Source organism: Dufourea novaeangliae, unplaced genomic scaffold (assembly GCF_001272555.1).
Source record: "Dufourea novaeangliae isolate 0120121106 unplaced genomic scaffold, ASM127255v1 scaffold79, whole genome shotgun sequence".
NCBI classification, from domain to species: Eukaryota; Metazoa; Arthropoda; class Insecta; order Hymenoptera; family Halictidae; genus Dufourea; species Dufourea novaeangliae.
In genome coordinates, this window is record NW_015373951.1 from 41,049 (window position 1) to 60,054 (window position 19,006).

Consider the following 19,006-nt stretch of genomic DNA (forward strand, 5'->3'; position numbering starts at 1 on the left):
GTAGGGAACTTCAGGTTCCCCACTCATCGGGCACGAAGACATCGTTTTTTCAACGTCGGGGGGATTACAAAATTTCAATTCGGGCCGCGTACTCCATTCCAAATGTGTAGAATAACATAAATCTCAACGAAGATTTCGTGACCAGTTAAACGACGAAATAAGATTGAGTGATAAGAACAGAGACAACAGATCTCAGTGGAAACTGTTACCCTTGAATGATATCACACAGAAAAGAATGATCGTCCCCACGGGTTTTTTTCCAGAGCAAAATGTGTATACAGTTATACGTAAAAGATTTTTTACTTTACATAATACGTAAAAGAAAAAATTAACACTTATATGCAATAAACATCGGTGCCCTTGAAAACATATCCTTTGCAGTGTATTCGTACATTGACACAATTCAAATTGCATACAATATATTTTTTATATAATCACAACTGAAGAAGATATTTAGGTGGCTGCCTTTAGGTGGACCACCCTGTATATGCTGGTCAGGAAACTTTGAAAAGTATTGTTACTTCGAACAGAACACCTCAAGTTCACTGAAGAGTGAGCATCTGATTTCCTAAATGTTTAACCATACTATATGGGCTGCCCTATGCTGGTGCTGCAATTGATTGTCAAGCAAATGTCTACAGAAACTTTCGTATACTACAATTTTTTTTTTAAAGGAACCTTTCCTTGTGTACTTTCGTCAACTTTGATAATAAAACATATGTATATACATTTGCAAGTGTTGCATAACGATTGCTCTTCATATACAGGGTGTCTCAAAAATGTCTTTCTTCCGAGAAATGAGGGGTTGCTGAGATGATTTGAAACCACTTTTTCTTCAGCGAAAATGTTATCTGCAGCTTTGTTACCGAGATATTAACGAAAAACCGTGACCAATCAGAGCGCGAGTTTGCCAGCCGAGTTCCCGCGCTAGCGGTGGCTATGCGCTAGGCTTGTACTATGAAGTTTCGAACACGCAAGTCGGCATGCATCCCAGGAAACCGCGTATAATAGCAAATAAGAAAAACATAACAAATCGAACTTTTTATCATCTTTCATGTGTCATTTAAAGTGATGAATGAATGGAACATAAATGTAAGAAAATCATGTGTAACGTAAAAAGACGAATACACAATAATTTTTTTAAACAGAATCTTTAAGAAGCCCGAAGGAAAATGTAGGCACGGAAACTTGCAGAATTATTGCCGGGAAAAAGTCATATGTAGCTTGCGTTAAATTAAAGAAATAATAATCAGCAATAAATTGATTAAAACTCACCCTTTCGCAAATTCACCTGCAGTTTGCAAACCTATGTCACTAAGTCACTGAACCGATCCTGGTCATCGACTGCCGAAACGGTTTATGGCAGGGTATCGCCCAGTTCGCAGGTGATCGCAGGTATACCTCACCAGCCGAAGTTAAGGGTTGTAACGTCAAGTGCGTCCTGGTTATTCCACAGAATACGTACTCGCTTCACTGCACGACCACTAACACTGATCACCCGACACAATCACTTAATGTATTTTTAATCCAACGTGTTGTTCCTACGTTAGGAAAATGCGTGGCCCCGGATAGGGCCGATTGTTTTCAGTTTATCAGATGTTTTACGTAGCCAAACACTTGCACAGCAGCAACCGCATATCCGTTATTCTGTACGTACCACCAGGACATTGCGTAATACTCTCGTGAACTGAACATCTCTGTCGCCCGATTGCTAACCCACTGACAGAATTTTTCCGTAAGGGTTCTTCTACCCCCAAGTAGTTTCCCATCGTTACATTGTGAGTTTACTCCCACTGCAGTAACAAGATTTAAGTAAAAAGAAACCAGCGTTCTGGGAAAACACGTGCTTTGCAGAAGTGCAACGAACGAACCATCGTGCAGTTTCACCGAAGCGCGGACTCCGTCAATTTACTGCCACGGTACCCGTTGCTTCGAGATAGAAAGCAGAAACTACGTTTTCCGCAAGGAGCAGGAAAAAAAATTTCACGGACACATGTTGAGTTGACGTTGCTTAGCCTTGAACGAGCACCTTAGCAGAGGCCGGAACGGACGTTTCGGTTATTTACAATCTAATTGCTTCGGCTTCGTAGCAGACGTGGACTCAGAAGGGAACAACATCCGGAATTGTGACAATTGCCGGTTTTTATACAACTCTGGTAGATTGTAGTTCTAATCAAAATATTTCATACGTATTTCTTTTTAGCTGCTCTCATCCACGATGAAGGGGTAATAGCGAAGCGCCCAGTTCTTCTACCTGAATCGGGGCGCACGCTGTCTTTAATAGCTTACTGCGACATTAATATGAACCGCATCACACCCTACCGATAGACTTATTTTATGGAAAACACTTCATCAAATATGGTAGTATTTATTTCGGATTTTAAAAATTGCAACCTCGAGGTAAAATGTGCACAATAAGAATTTGTAAATAATTTTTAGTATTGCAAAAATGATTTGTCGACCTCGAAGAAATTTATTCAAGAAGGCTGATCCTTCTCGATTAAAACTATATGACATAGTTCCCGAGATATAAATTCATAAGTACAATATGTACAATAAGTACATTATGTTTTGTTTCCTTGTATTTTGTATCAGATGGAATACTTCAAAGCGTATAATTAAATACATAGAGCACTTTAACGATTTCCAGATATTTCTGTTACGGTATGCGTTGCTGGTTGGTCCTCAAATGGTTGGAACTCAGTCTGCAGGTATAAAAGTTTCCTCCGTCCTGCAGCGAAACGTCCGCTCCGGCCTCTACTAAGGTGCTCGGACAAGGCTAAGCAGCGTCAACTCAACATGTCGAGAAAAACGTAGTTTCTGCGTTCTATCTTTGCCAGAACGCTGGTTTCTTTTTACCTAAATCTTGTTACCACGGTGGGAGTGAACTCACAATGTAACGATATAGAACTACTTGGGGGTAGAGGAACCCTTGCAGAAAAATTCTGTCAGTCGGTTAGCAATCGGGCGACAGAGATGTTCAATTCACGAGAGTATTACGCAATGTTCTGGTGGTACGCACAGAATAACGGATACGCGGTTGCTGCTGTGCAAGCGTTTGGCTACGTGAAACATCTGGTAAATCGAAAATAATCGATAAACCGTTTCGGTTGTCGATGACCAGGATCGGTACAGTGACCTACTGACACAGGTCTGCAAGCTGCGGATGAATTTCCGAAAGGGTGAGTTCTACTCAATTTATTGTTGATTATTATTTTTTTAATTTAACGCAAGCTACATATGACTTTTTCCCGGCAATAATTCTGCAAGTTTTCGTGCCCACATTTTTCTTCGGACATTTGAAGAAACTTATTCATTATCAGCAACATTGTCGCCCCTTATTAAACTACGAATTTTTATGCCAATACCGAACTACGATCACTTCTCGTTCATTCTCTGTTCCGTTACCTTTTCGTTAATACGTTATTTGAAAAGGAAATTTACAAATTCCTTAGCCCCTCTACAAATAATTATTAGTTTCCATTCTTTTTAAAAAAGTAAATGTCCATTCGTCTTTTTACGTTACACATAATTTTCCTACATTTATGTTTCATTCATTAATCTCTTTAAATAACAAACGATAGATGATAAAAGGTATGATTTTATCTGTTACGTTTTTTTTATTTGCTATTATACGCGGTTTCCTGGGATGCATGCTGACTTGCTTGTTCGGGGCTTCATAGTACAAGCGTAGCGCGTAGCCACCGCTAGCGCGGGAACTTGGCTGGCAAACTCCCGCTCCGATTGGTCGCGGTTTTTCGTTTAAATCTCGGTAACGAAGTCTGAGATTACATTTTTGCTAAGAAAAAAGTTGTTTCAATTCACCCCCCGAGTGTCCCATTTCCGGGTCGAGCAACATTTTTGTTACACCCTGAATAAATTCCACCTCTCGTCATTCTTTCTTTTGAGATACCTGATTTCTTTCTTTCGTGATCGCGACCACTGCTAAGTGCCTTGACAACTAAAACAACTGATTTCTTGCCATATATTCGAACTTTAACCATACCAGAGATGCATGATCTGCATCGAAAACAACAATTCGGTTCGTAGAAGGTCCCAAACTAATAAACAATGGCAATGCTGAACGTCTTAGTCATAGAAATATGATATCCCCAAGAGTATCAAGCGTCATCAAAGTTTATTATCTGGAGTTAAAAAACCACCATGTCCAAGTATTAAGAGATGGCGGAATATTGAACCCTATAGTTTGTATTTAGGTATGGAATACAAATGCAGTAGGTGTACCAAAACTTTTGGCCGATGGTACACCTCTGCGTGACTATAAATTAAGAGAGATTTCAAAATGAATCTCACCTTGCTCGTACAACATTTTCCCACAGGTCTATGTATTACATTTTCATTTGAAATACTTACATAAAATTTAGAATCATTCTATTTGAAAGTGTATGCTTTAATCATAGGAAAATCAATGGTGGTAGAATGAGGAAAGTTATAGTATACGCTGATCAGAAAACTGACAAGTATTTTTACTTCGAACAAAACACGTCAGTTCGCTGATGAATAAGTATCTGATTTCTTAAACGTTTAACTACATATACTATGTGGACTGTCTCATACTTATACATATGTACTGTCAAGCAAACGTCTGCAGAAACTTTCGTGTAACTAGGATTCGTTTTTAAAGAAACTTTTCTTGTGAACTTTTCTGCAAATTCGTATGAACCGATGTTTGATGTCAAATCATAATTATACAGCTTAAAACCGAACGTTATGTCACGTAAATGAGAATATCGCAACAATCGATGATTACATTTCATCGTACTACTCATATGAATAATTGCGACGTTTAAAATTAAGTACTGTTTGTTTTCACAAAATATTATTAATCAAAAATACATGATGCTGTAAAATAATTAATAGAGGTTACTTAAGATCATCTTGACCACTGATACAGCATTTTTTAAATACACGCAACTTTCGAATATATTGAATTAGTTCACTCGCCGAGTATGATCTTACTTGTCAATGGAATACAATGTTCTATCGCGAGTACTTTTTATGTTTATAGATTAATTGCGCATAAATGGCACACGGTTCTCAATGACATTTTCTAATGCCGTAACAAAAAATAGTCTACTTATGCAAAAGAGGATGGTAATTTTGAAACGGCCACAATAGCTGTAGGCTATACAGTCACGTTTATTGTGCAATACACACAAAATATAGTAGTTTCCGCTTAACAGACGTATCTTTTCTTCGCTTAAAGGCGGATTCTTGCGTAATAGGTCCAAACAAATTTTGTTTACATAAATCAAAGGTACAATGTGTACAAACATGTCCCCAAAATTTTAAAGTCGAATTCCAAAAAACAAAAAAGTTATAATCTGTTCAGTGTGTCACACCGCAGTTTTTCTCGAAACCATGTCTTCGAAATTGGCGTACAAGATAACTCAAAAACTAACTATTGTGACTGATCAATTTCAAACATAGCTCATTTTATTCGTTACATTTCTCCAGGTACTGAACCTCAAATATTGAGTTTAATTTTTATTTATACCATGTTTTTCATTGATATAAAGCTAAATTTATCTAGGGTAAAAATTTTTCATTCAAACGCTATAATTTTTCCAATTATTCATATTTTTTCTTTGAGTTTGGTTCAATCCCAGCGTTAACTATTTAACTTTAAAAAAATTTCTTGTTTTTTGCAATCAGATCTGTATGACAGTTGCTACAGTGTATACCAATGCGAGTTACATCGTCGAAGAGAATAACAAGCTTCTACATTAATTAATAAACTGTAAAAACTATCGACATAAAAAAATATTTTCTGCAACTGGAAGATGTTCTCTTTTATTCCCAAAAAAATTTAATCCAATACCAGCGATAGTTTTTTCGGTAATTTTTCGGAATAGGTCGATCTTCACTGATTTCAATGACCTTGAAATATGTTGTCAATTCGAACTTCGCAAAAATATATTCGATACTATATACTGAATTTTGTTATGTATGCATAATTATGTAGAAAAACGGCAACCTCGTGTATGACCTTGATCTTGACTATGCTGTCAAGGTCAACGTCCTGAGTGTGTGGTAACAATAAAGACGCACATCGCATGCGTGTGTGATTCATAGGACGCGAGAGCGCCAGGCGTGCGGCCCTTTTTTTTTTTTTTAATTTGTTTATTTATTGTCGCATCAACCTCTTGTGGGTCATTAGCGACTTAGGACTACGTTACATATATTTTGATTACATATACGTTACTGCTATTTTTATACTTTTGAGTCTAGATGCGGTGTAGAAAATTGATTTCTTTTAGGAAGGCTAAGGTGTTTTCAGATGAAGCTTTATCGTTGAGACTTGTGTTAAGGTCTTCTGGTATGTGATGCTTTCTTCTTTGTTCTTGAAATAGAGGGCAGTCGATAATTAAGGGCTGCAGTGTTAGTGGGATGTTGCAATTGTCGCACATGTTTGGGTTTCCTTTTGTTATAATGTGTATGTGGCTTAAATTCGTGTGCCCAATTCTCAGTCTATTTATGGTGATTTGATTTTGTCTTGAGAAATTTAATGCCGGGCTTTTTTCATGTATATTTTCCCTGATTTTATGGAGTTTTTGTGGTGTTATATTTTGCCATTTTTCGTTCCACGCGTTGTGTATTGCATTTTTAGTCAGTTTTTGGGCTTCCTTGTAGTTAAGAGGTAGGGTTAGATGTATGTATTTATTGTGATTTTCAGCTGCGTTTCTAGCTAAAAAGTCTGCTTTCTCATTTGGTTCGATGCCTACATGAGATGGCACCCAGCTGAGAATTATTTCTGTGGATTCGTGTGTTGATTTAATATCGTTATATGCTTCTAAGATGTTTTGTACCAGATAGTGATATTGAGATTGGTGTTCTATGGCTGATAACACACTATTAGAGTCTGAAAAGATTATTGAGTTTTTGAGTTTGGCTCCTCTGATCTGTTTTAGTGCTTCTAATATTGCGAAGGCTTCACTATCGAAAATTGATAATTCGTCTGGTAGTTTGTATACAAGATTTTTGTTTGGTAGTATTATGGCACAGCCTGTTCCTCGTTTAGATTTTGATGCGTCAGTGTAGATCTGAGTAAAGTTACTGTATTGACTAATTTTTGTGTTAAAAAGGTTTTTTAGAGTGCTTTGCTCAAGGTTGGTTTCTTGAATGTTTAGTTTAAGAACGATTGGAGTATATCTGATCCAAGGAGGGGTTTTGCTAGACTTCCGTATTTGTATTTGAGGGATTGTTAGATTTAGTTCTTGTAGATAGTTTTTAATTCTAATACTTAGAGGTTTTGGGTAGTTTTTCTTTTTTTTATAAGGTTCCTCAGAGGTTTTTGATTGTAACAGATTATGAATTGGGTTTTGTGGTGTAGCTGAGGTAGAAACAGCGTAATTCAAACATAATTTTTTTCTTCTGAATTTGAGCGGGATAAGGTTTGCCTCACATAGTATACTTTCTACTGGGCTGGTTCGAAAGGCGCCAGTAGCTAGTCTTGCTGCTGTATTTTGTATAGGCTCTAAGAGTTGTAGTAGTTTTGATTTTGCCGAGATGTAAGCAATTGATCCGTAGTCTAATTTTGATAGAACTAATGCTTGATAGGTCTTTTTAATTATTTCTTGTTCTGCTCCCCATTTTGCGGCCCTTTCTTTTGTTTATTTTTGTGTTACTTCGCCGCGCTTGACGACACGGCTGCGGAGACAAGTTAGTTCCTTTCGAGCAGCCGAGCGATACTTACTTTTTGTTCAATAAAGACTTCCTAATCATAACACTGAGTGACCTTGTCCTTGAAAAAATTGGCAGTATGCAATATTTAAGAGAAGATACATTTTGAAAGAGTGGTCGGAGTAAGTCTGAGACTAGAATCGTTAGCGGGAAGAGGGTATAGGGGAGGGGCGGCAGCCGTTCCCCCAAAACAATAGACGAGTTTCTATCTGTTTGTCGGATATTCACAAAAAACTTTTCTTATTAAAAAGCTTCTCCAAGGTCACGCGTATTGTCAGATGGTTGTCAAATGTTTGTAACCTATTGTACGTAAGTAGTTTTGTATGGTTAGAAAGCTTTCACTTCAGACGACTGTTCAATATAATAATAAAAGAAATTGAATGAAAAGAAAAGAAGTTACACTGCATCCAAAACGCATGTTTTCTAACGAAGTTATAGTCATTTACAGAAACGCATACCATTGAACGTTGCCATGCACGAAAGACATGAAACCATAAAGCGGCAGGCGTTTCTATAAATGGCCGTAACTTCGTTAAAAAACATCAGTTTTGGATGCAGTTTGGCTTGTTTTAAAGGCAAAGAATCATTATTTCTGAAATACATGCAAAATTCCGAACACTGTTGTCTATGAGGAACATCATTTTCAAATATGAACAAAATTTTAGAATTGGAAGGCCCTCTTTATAAGGGAAGATTTTACCTCTTGGACACCGAGTTACATAAAATCAAATGAAAGGGTTAAAAAGTAGAAGGTTCAAGCTTTAATCTTCCTTTCATTTAAGCAAATTCTGACGAATATTAACACAGTTATGGAACATTGAATCTCAATAAATTTTCACTAGTGCATAAGTCAGGCGATACTTTTGAACAAAACTGTAGTTTTAGCACCTCTTAGGACCTAATTTTTCAAGAAATATATAAAGCAATGTCCAAGGATAAAAATATATCAAAAGTAAAGGGGTGTTTTGGGGTGCAAAAAAGTAATTCAATGTTTTATACTTGATTTTACGAAAAAAAAACACTGTTTTCAAATTGTTATTTTATCAAAACCACACAAAAAATTGAAAGAAATAAGGTGCCAAATTACTCTATATACCTTCCTCTATATCCTACATATGTTGTTATTGCACTTCCTTAACACTACACTTGTAATAAATCACTTTTTTAATATAGGTTTCTTGGCATTTTCTTCCAGCACAAAAATTGTTGACTTTCAAGCCTCAATTTGTTGCTAATTACTGCTGTTTTCGAAAAACCAAGATAGCAGTTTACTTTTATTCATTCTTAGGAACATAGACACAAAGTTTCATTCATTTTGAACAAAGATAAAATTTGGGATTTTGGCCAGCTTTTCGGGTCAAATACCCTACTGTACGTCGCCTTCATTTAGCGACGAGTGTCTCTGCGACAAACACGAACCAGAGGTGACCGACCCCAGTCATACTGTATTTCGATTAAAAAAAAGTTACTTTCGTTACACGGATATAATTGTATGTATGTTAAAAATATCATTATTATCAATAATAATAATAAAATACTAAGCTGCAATTTCGAAAAGGTCCACTTTTTGATTTTCATGAAATTTTGTAAAATCATCCAAAATACTCCTAAATGAACATATCTGAAAGGTTTCTGCCGCAATTGAATATTAACTGAGATAACGCTAAAATAATGGGTAAAAGTATGTTTTATAACGCATTGTGTGGGTAGGTCACACATGCAATAATTGGTTTGAGACAATTTTAGAAAAAATTATTGACAAAATAAAACAAAAAAAAACCGTATCATTATTGTGGTATCGGGAATGTTCGGGGTACCCGGTACACATTTCTGTACGTAGTTTTAAGAGACGTTTTTAGCCGTTAGACCAGGGCGTTTTGCGAGGCGAGAGCCGGAAAAAAGCCATAAAAATGAAAGCGGGGTTGACCTGCGTTGGGTTGCGAGCGATGACGGGGTTCGGCCAGTCAGCAAAGGTTTGTTGGAAAAGGTATCGAGAGGGCAAGCGTGGGGTAATGTGGGGTAGGGTAGTTTTTCGGGGAAGACAGTTGAGACAGTTGAGTGTGGAAGTTGGCAGTGGAAAGTTGTGGCTCATAATATTTGTAACACTAGTTTTATTTCCTTTTAAAATAAATATATGTTTGTTTTCTTTAATTATATGTGTTACCACATTATACATTTATTTTGTATTTAGAAAAAAAAATTAACGTCAGTTGTGACCCTCTGGGAGGTCGCAAGCAACAGTCTCGACCAAAAGGGGGTTGCGGCTTTAAAAACTTTCGGAACCACTGCTCTAGTACATTATAGTTAGCGAGTATGAAATTAGTGGAAAAACCGTTCATAGTAGTTACAAGACGATCTATTAGTGGCACATTAATATTCTTGCTTTATTATGCATTTATGACAAGCGCCTGACAAATATGACAGACCTTGTTTCCTAAATAACTCATATCATCGGCTAAAGGTCATAAGGACTGAATCTAAAGATTGTCATAAACTCCCAAAGGCATATCGTTTGAATCATTCGGAGCGATACGTCATGTAATTGTGTCAATAAATTTATGTGAAATAGAAAATAATTTTTCAATCATTCGTTTGTACTTCCTATTCTTCAACGTGCATTCTATAAATTACTTAACGCGTAAAAAGTGCAGTTATTTTAAAAAGATGCATATTAATTTTGTGACAGCTTGCGTTTTTAAAAATTTGTTACCAATATAATATTATTTTATACACATATAATGTTCTACTTAGCCAATTAAGAACGCTAGCGTATTCAAAGGGTTTGTGAGAATTATTTCTTTTCTAATATTGAAAGTATACAATTCAGAGGGCGGAAGAATAGAAGTTACTTACCATTCGCTTCCTTCGTATTAAGATCGTATCCATTTACGAGCATCTGACCCACGCGAAAATCTTCTTTACGATTAACAGACGTATGGACTGCCGAATCCCCATTTTTACTAGTCCACCGTCCTTTTGATCCTCGCTGTTGCAATGTCGATGACCTTTGGGTAGTGCTTGGCGTTGTGTTTTCCGTTCGATTTGCACCTAAAAACATGTAAATTATGTAAGCACGTATTATATACACGTAAATAACAACAGAACTGAAGTTTTCGGGTCTATAATGAAAAATAATATTAAATAAACTTAAATAATTTTAAAAAAATTAAATTAATCATCCTAGTAACAAATATTCCTAACTTGATTCCTATATAAATATCTTAGCACTATGTTGTGTAAGTCTATGACAAGATTTACTGACATACAATACAATTGTTAACAAAAGTTGCAAAACTCTTGAGATAGAAGATTATGGTTGATAAAATAATTAGATTATGGTCGTACTTTCTGTCTATTTGCTTACCTTACGAAATATATTTTACAGGCCATACTGCCATGATATCCTCGGTTCTGTAAAAAGTTACGCATACTACTAGCAGATAAATCAACACTTAAATTATTGCTAACCCTGAAATGACATTGTGGGGTTACTGGCGACCCGATTAAATTTTAATCTTGTTTACAGAGGTGTAAATAAATATTAGAATAATTGGCTTTTATTTACCCTTCCTGATAACCAATTGAGTACAAGTTTTAAACAAATTGCCAGCAATAAATGACAAAAGTTCTTTAAAAAATCATAGCAATCTGTTTCCGCATTTGACTTAGGTTTTGCAGGCAACGCCAGTTGACAAAATGGTAAAGCAAATTAGCAAAAAGTCTTGCAACATGATCTATGACCTATGTCAAATTGAGGGTAAAACCGGAACTTAGAATAGAACCTTGTAGCCATAACTTTATAACAGGTATTAGACATGTGGCTTTACATTACTTTACAGGCTTGGCTGTCTGGACTCCTAATCAGTGCTATAATTCATGAATGTCAATTTTGTAATTTTTGTTGCTACTATTGCACACCATGCGAGTATCTTATTTTTTTGCACGATATCCCAGAGATCTCCGAACTAATTGTTTTTTAAAAATTAATTACTAAGTCTCAATTATACGAAGGTTTGCTAGAAATTAGTCAATGTATGAATACTTTCTACACCCACTGTATGTGGGTATGTACATTCATGTACACGAAGATCTCTACATCGACACTTTTTGTAGCGTGTATCGGTATATTCTTGTATAACTTTCATTTACATTGAATTCAGTAGATGTATGGAGACGAGATAAAGAGCATGGCGATTGCTTCAAAATAAAACCATGGGAGTATTTTCTAGCAGTAACACCTCCTAGTCTAAATTGTAGTTGCAAGTTATCGGCGATCGGTGCCGGAACAATAGGATAGGCATTCGTTTATTGCACCTTCCGGGGCTGTTGAAGGCTACATTTCCAGGAATGATGCAATTAATGAGGGCGAATCACACGCGCGCTCTTCCCGTCGATCGTTCGTTCACTTGTTCAACGTACCTAAATATAGGGTGGGCAGGATGTACGCACTTTTTAATCACCTTACTATCTCCGTTATTTTTAAAAATATAAAAAAAATTTATTTACAAAAATTATTGAGTATTGAAATATTTATGTGAACTTCTCTGGGAAACATTTTTTTGGGTTCAAAGTTATATGTATGCAAAGTACTTGTTGGGTAGAGTTTAACGATACCAATTTTCTGTTAGGAATCGTTTTGTTGAAAAGTAATGATACGAAAAAGGTTGCGAAATTTAGATGTTTTCTAACGTTTAATATTTTTTATAAGAGTAGAGCTCATTTTTCACGTATAAATTTATAAACACAGTTGGTTACACTTGAGTTATAGCACAGACGAGACATAAGAATAGACCTAACATGCAATGTAATTTTCTGTTCCATGCTTCGGAGGCGTCAGAAGCCCCCGTACCATTTCAGTTTTCCATTCTTTGCTAGCGAAACCGGGGCAATAATGTATGTATGTATCGCTACATGCAATCACGGATGCGTGTGAGTTGCGCGTTATCACGGTGTCGGACGTAGTTCCTGAAATCGGAAACTTCTATGTAGAGGTGCGCTTGAACCAGAGTTATTTTTCTTGGACACCAAGTCCCATAAGACGTTACGTTTATTCTTATATCTCATCTGTGTTTGTATGATAAATACTATTATCCGTGTTGTTTTGTGTTTTTTGTTTTTAGAGCATCCTTGATAACCAGTTGTGTACAAGCTTCGAGTAAATTGCCAACAATAAATGACAAAAGTTATCTAAAAAAACCATAGCCATTTGTTTCCGCATTTGACTTGCGTTTTGCAGGCAACGTCAGCTGACAAAATGGTAAAGCAAATTAGCAGAAAGACCTATGTCAAATTGAGGGTAAAACCGGAACAAGGTTTGCGCAAATCAGTATGCAAGCTGCATATGTTGCTGTCAATGTGCGCACAACGTGTTTATAGCAAATCTTGCATAAAACTTGCAGTCATAACTTTATAACAGGCATTGGACAAAATTTGGCTTTGCAGGTTTGGCTGACTGGGATTATACTGATCTGAGTTGGTTAGAGATAGTTAAGAAATAAAAAAAAATAATATTCAAAACATTATACTGATTTGAGTGGAGTATGTCACATTATAGGTTAGAAAATACGTAACAATTTCTGAGTCTTCTTTGCTTAATAACCTTTTAATGGACAGATTCCTAAACACAAAATTGATATTGTTTAATGTTATTTGATACGTACTTTCGATCAATACAAATTTATGGGGAAAAAAAGGTTTCCCAGGGGGAAAGTATACCCAAACATTTTATACACTAAACATTCTGCGATGAAAAATATGCGAACTAAACGCAACAACGTATGTATTCCGTTCCTTAGTTGCTGAGCGACAGAGTGGGGTGCGCGCACCCGTGTGAGAAATTCCTGTTTAGTTAGCGAGGAGCATTCCCAAATACATATAATAAAGGAGCCTACATTAAACGAATGTCTAGTGTACTTATATGGCAGAAACTTGAGAATATGACAATTATTTAGGTATACCAACATTGTCCCCTCTTTTTGTTGTTAACCCTACGTGCGTAAGATGGCGTTACCGGCAATGCCAGCTACATACATACTGCTTGTTTTATCCAGTCAGAACTAAATGCATAGTATATTTATACTGGTAGCTGATATTTTGTATCTTTGCGACTGTTGTGGTTTAAATGTAAGTTGTAAAATGGTCACGTCTTCGCTAGTTGCTATCTAGGAGTAAATAATTGATGAAGTTATTATATCTCACGCCACCTTGTCTTTAACGCAACAAGTTGACTTTTTTAAAAAATGAAATCAAAAAATAAAAGCGTAGTACAGGTGGAATTAGATCAACAGAATGAAGACAATGAATTTTAAAGCACAAATTATAAAATAAACGCAGTTGTGTCCGATCATGGTATTTATAGTGACGAATTATTTGTCGAAGGAAATGATACAAGTAATGATAATGATCGACTACAGAGAAAGACTACGTATGGAAAGAATGGATATAGGTGGTCCACAACATCGTACTACAGAAATAATATCAGACTTATTCAAACAAATATTGTGTTGCGTTAACGTGACCCTAAAGGTGATGCAAAACAAGTAACAAAGGAAGCTGCAGACTGGAAGTTACTTTTTGTCAATGAAATTTTGGATCTGATTATGGAGACATAGGCAAACAGTTTGTCGAATATAACAATCGGTATTTTGTGCATATAACAGATAGTGACAATATTCGTGGATTGTTTAATTTATTTTCTTTATATTACTTGTATACTTACATTGAATCAATAAACTACTGTTTTATTCCGAATTTATACTATTATTGTGGTACATACATATCGTAATTTCCTTACCTCATCGGTGTCGCATACAACATTACCTTACTCGTTATATAGAATATAGATTTCTGACATTTCTAGGGTTAATTTAACACGCATCATTTAATCACGGCAACTTCGACACAACGATGTAATTGGTAGACCTCAGGGTAAAATTCAGGCAGCTATTATCTACATACTTTTTCGATAGTTTGAGTTTTATTTTCAGAAGTAAGTACAGATGTTTGCGAACGGTCACTGTTTTCAATATAAATGAAAACTTTTTCTAAGTGTATATCACAGAAATCTTGATGCTTCTAATACCATAAATTCAATAATATTTTGCAACCATACAATCGTTAAAGGTCTTTCTTATATCGTTGGCAAGGAAGGATGCATGTTCAGAGTAAATAATACAGTTTATTTTTTAAATTTGGTATTTTTTATCGAATGCATGTAGATGGAAAAAGTAGAAAAAATTATGTGTTACGATCTTATTTCAAGGTAAATGGTTGACTTACTTTATTAATTTAAATTTCCCTCCATATTGCAATACATAGATGGCGTTCCTTAGAACTAAGCATGCTGGGCAATCGCATAATAGGTATAAGCAAACACTTGTCCTGTGTCATATAACTAGCTCCGAGTTTCGCGTTGCAACTTGTCTCGATGAAACGATACAGCGGAAAACGAGAGCTGATTAAGGCATGGAAGTGTGGTCATTTGTGCGAGTGTCATTTGTTCGTGTGTCAATAAAGAAATAGATGGTTAACTCGTGATTTAATTACATAGAGTTATTCAAAATATATCTGGGGCTAACCATGTAGGTACGACATGTAGTATGTAATGTCATGTCGTTGTGAATATCATTGTCAAATACGTAATTTTGTGTACACATAGAATAAATATCCGTTTCAATACGTAGAAACCATTTCACGGATAGTTAAACAGTCGCGTAGACACGCTGATCGATTATGTAGATGTTGCATTCAAAGAGAGAACTTGTGCGCGTGTTTGTTTATGCTGAAGTGGTGTCTCACTCACCTGATACTATTTCCTGAGAGGTCATTTGGAGAAGGAGCGCGAGTTGTTGTCGCTCGGACATCCGCGCTGGGTAACCGCGGAAACGACTGTTACCGCCTGCGGGCATTCCGTCCTCATAACTCATGTACCTCGAGCTAAAGAACGTACGTGGAGGATCGCGGTGTACACTTGGAAAAAGGGATGCCAGCCTCGTATGGACGTGTCGCCTTTATTTCTGGACCCGCCGTGATTTGCCACGAGCGAAGATAACCTAAAATCGCACGGTCGGTTCACGCCATTTTGACCTACCGAGCGCGCACAGATACGTGAAACGACAGTCACGAGACACGTACGCAACCACACGCGCTAAAACCGATTGCATCTGACGAACACTGAGAATTGTCGCTCGCGATTTATGTACTCTCGTTTCGCGGGCCGATGATTTGATTTCACGACGCGGCATGTGTGTGCGTGCTCTTTCGAAAACGAGATTCGCGACACACGACTCGGAACCCAGTGCGCAATATGACGCAACGTTTGTGTTGTGTTTACAGTTGGTATCTCTGTCGGTAGCGTGCGTCGCGCCAATATTCAAATTAACGTAATTAAAAGAACATTCGTAAAACTGTGCAGTGCTATTTGAATAAGAGATATAAATATTGTAAATTGCAGTAAAAAACGAGGGATTACAAAAATTTGTTGTAAACGGGAATCAAAATATATGAAGAAATTTAATTAGTAAAATATGCTCGTGTAATTTTTGTGTTTTTTTTAATAAAGAAGATGGGTTTACATATCGCATCACGTATCATTCAGTTCTAAACTTATAATAGGAGTTTTGTCATGTAATCGAGAAGTCGCATGTACATTCACAAAATAAATAGTCAATACAACCAAATGAAAATGATAAGAAATTTGGGTACTATAATTATCGACTATAGTAATTCCAATTCTAATGAATATAGTAGGCCATGTAGAGCCACCACATACATATACATATATATTAATTTTTCTTACATTGTCCAACATAAATAAGATAATCGATTGGACTATGCTCACATTCTTAACTCTCACTCATACACATATCCATTTCATACTATTTCGCATCTCGTGTTTATTATAACAACATTATAATTTAATTACGAATAATGATAAGAACACATCATTTAATTGTATCTAACGCAGTAGCTATCTACAATAACATTATAGAAAATACATAACGACTTTCTTATCGTCAGACCGATTATATACGAATTCTTACTTGTTAATTGACTTTTCCAATACTGCGAATTGCACGCAAATTTTTTGCTTGTATACAATTACAACATCAAATGTTGTAATATATAAAAAGAAATTACTTGAAAGCACAATAAAAGTTCTCATTGTTGAGGCTCTCGGTTGTAAGCCGTGTCCTTGTAGAATTGTTTTCTCAAATGTTTTGCAAGCATTGCAGCTAGCTTCATCAGGGGGTTGAAAGACACACTGATACTACTACTCAGTATCAGTGTGTCTCTCGATCCCCTGATGAAACTAGCTGCAATGCTTACAAAACATTGGAGAAAACAATTCCACAAGGACACGGCTTACACCCAAAAACCTCAACAATGAGAACTATATGACGCCAGGCCGTGAAAGCCTCAAATCTCTCACAATAAAAGTAATGACAAGTACAACTTGTTTTGCAATATATACTTGTCCTTTTTGGTTTTCATATTCAAAGAAAATATCTCATTAAATTTTCCTAAATTTAATAGTTCTTTGAAAATTCAAAGTAAAATGTAGAACAAAATTACTTCCTATTTTTGCACAGCTTAACAGAAAATTAATAGAAAATTCATGAACAAACTTTAAATTATATCGTTATGAAACATCAAATGTGCGCATGTAATACGTGTATTAAACATGATGAGTAACAAAATAATAATGAAAACCCTGCAGAAAGCATCCTTATATATGCCCATATTTCACTTTTATCGATACGTATTTCAGGAAGAAATACTTGTTTGTAAATATTTTAGAATTTTCTATAAATTTGGAATACTATGTTATAAATATAGTAACAGTGCAAACTTTTACAAAAAATGAGATAATTACAAGCTCACAAATTCTTAATAACGTAACAAATGAACATTTTTCTTAGATAAAAAGAAATTAATATTTATCATAGTATAAACACTGCTTGATGCATTGTATGTCAAATACCCTACTTTTACATTCATTCTTTTAAATTAATAATGAATAGTTTTATTCATTTTGCACATCCCAAGATAATACAATCATAGAAAATGGTGTAATACAAGTACACAATATCTATAGGATGGCAGAGGAGGAGAATTATTGAAGAATGTTAATCACTCTCTATTGGAATGCGGTGCAACATGTACATTTAGATGTCATAAAATTCTTCAAAAAGTAGTTGGACAGAGTGGTCGTTTATAATATTGAATTTAAATTTATTTCAGAAGCTAAGTCAATTATCATTTTTGCAAGGAGGTTTCGTTTAGTCCCATTTTTATTGGTCTGTCAGTAAAGGTAAATGTTTTAGGAAATATAAATAAATAAGTGTTTGTAATGAAATTTTTTAATCTGTTCGGTCAATGTATTCCTTGGTGTTCTCTGTGCATTTTTCTTTTAATTCACTGTATATATGTATATGTATATATATGTACATACACATATATACGCATTAGTTAGGACTTAGAAGGACTAGTAGTTTTAGACTAACTTAGGTGGTAATATACTTATACAAGTCATTTATGCAGCGTTCTTCTGGATTACAAGTAGGAAAACTTAGGAATTGTTTTCATATTCGTGTTTAAAGATTTCAAATGTATTTAAGGCGATTTTGTCGCATTTTTATTTTCTGGTCACTGAGTGAAACACACATACAGTTCTGACAGTTTCAGCATTAACACAATCTGGAAATCTTTCCAAGGGAAGTTCACTACGAATGTTACAGTTTGCTTGAGAAATGGATGACCTATCTATATTACATCAATACAGATATCAATTGTTACTTTGATTAGTTAGAAACTTAGACTTGTTATATATCATTATTGAACTGCAATGGCTTAATAATATTTCATTACTTTCTGATAGTCAGAGGGATGACAGGTTATAGCAGTACGTGATGTAAGTTATTAATTGTTTTTCTTATCCTTTTTCTTAGAACAATAATGAAAAATGTTAATAAAATGCCTTTCTTTAATAACCCTGTTGCATGATAACAAAAATTTGACAGCAAAATAGTACAATAATTTGAGTCTATCTTGTATACAGTGTTTGTGCATAGGCAGTTTAGAAATTGTACTTTGTGTAAAGGAAACTAATTAATTAAATGTGTGTTGTTTAATTAATATATTCAATGATAGTACTAAACAATTTTTTAGTTTTTGATTGATTTTGGTTCACGTACCGTAAACCCATTCATCGTAACCATCTTTTGTTTTCATTATAAACAATTATGGTCAAAATTCCACGCAATTCTTTAACTAATTTACCTTGTGATTAAACGCAGATATT

The 19,006-nt window shown here is 35.4% G+C and overlaps 1 protein-coding gene across 1 annotated transcript in view; it reads right to left on the reverse strand.

The window, feature by feature from the left end:
• The window catches only part of LOC107186178 (putative mediator of RNA polymerase II transcription subunit 29), a 36,518-nt gene extending 20,415 nt beyond the window's left edge, over positions 1-16,103 (reverse strand). Inside the window, exons 1-2 of the mRNA XM_015574001.1 lie at positions 15,506-16,103; positions 10,558-10,752 (exon numbers count right to left, since the gene is read on the reverse strand). Of these exons, the coding sequence (XP_015429487.1) occupies positions 10,558-10,752; positions 15,506-15,629 (319 nt within the window). The 5' untranslated portion in view covers positions 15,630-16,103. The remainder of the gene's footprint in view (positions 1-10,557; positions 10,753-15,505) is intronic.
• Between the last annotated feature and the right edge of the window lie 2,903 nt (positions 16,104-19,006).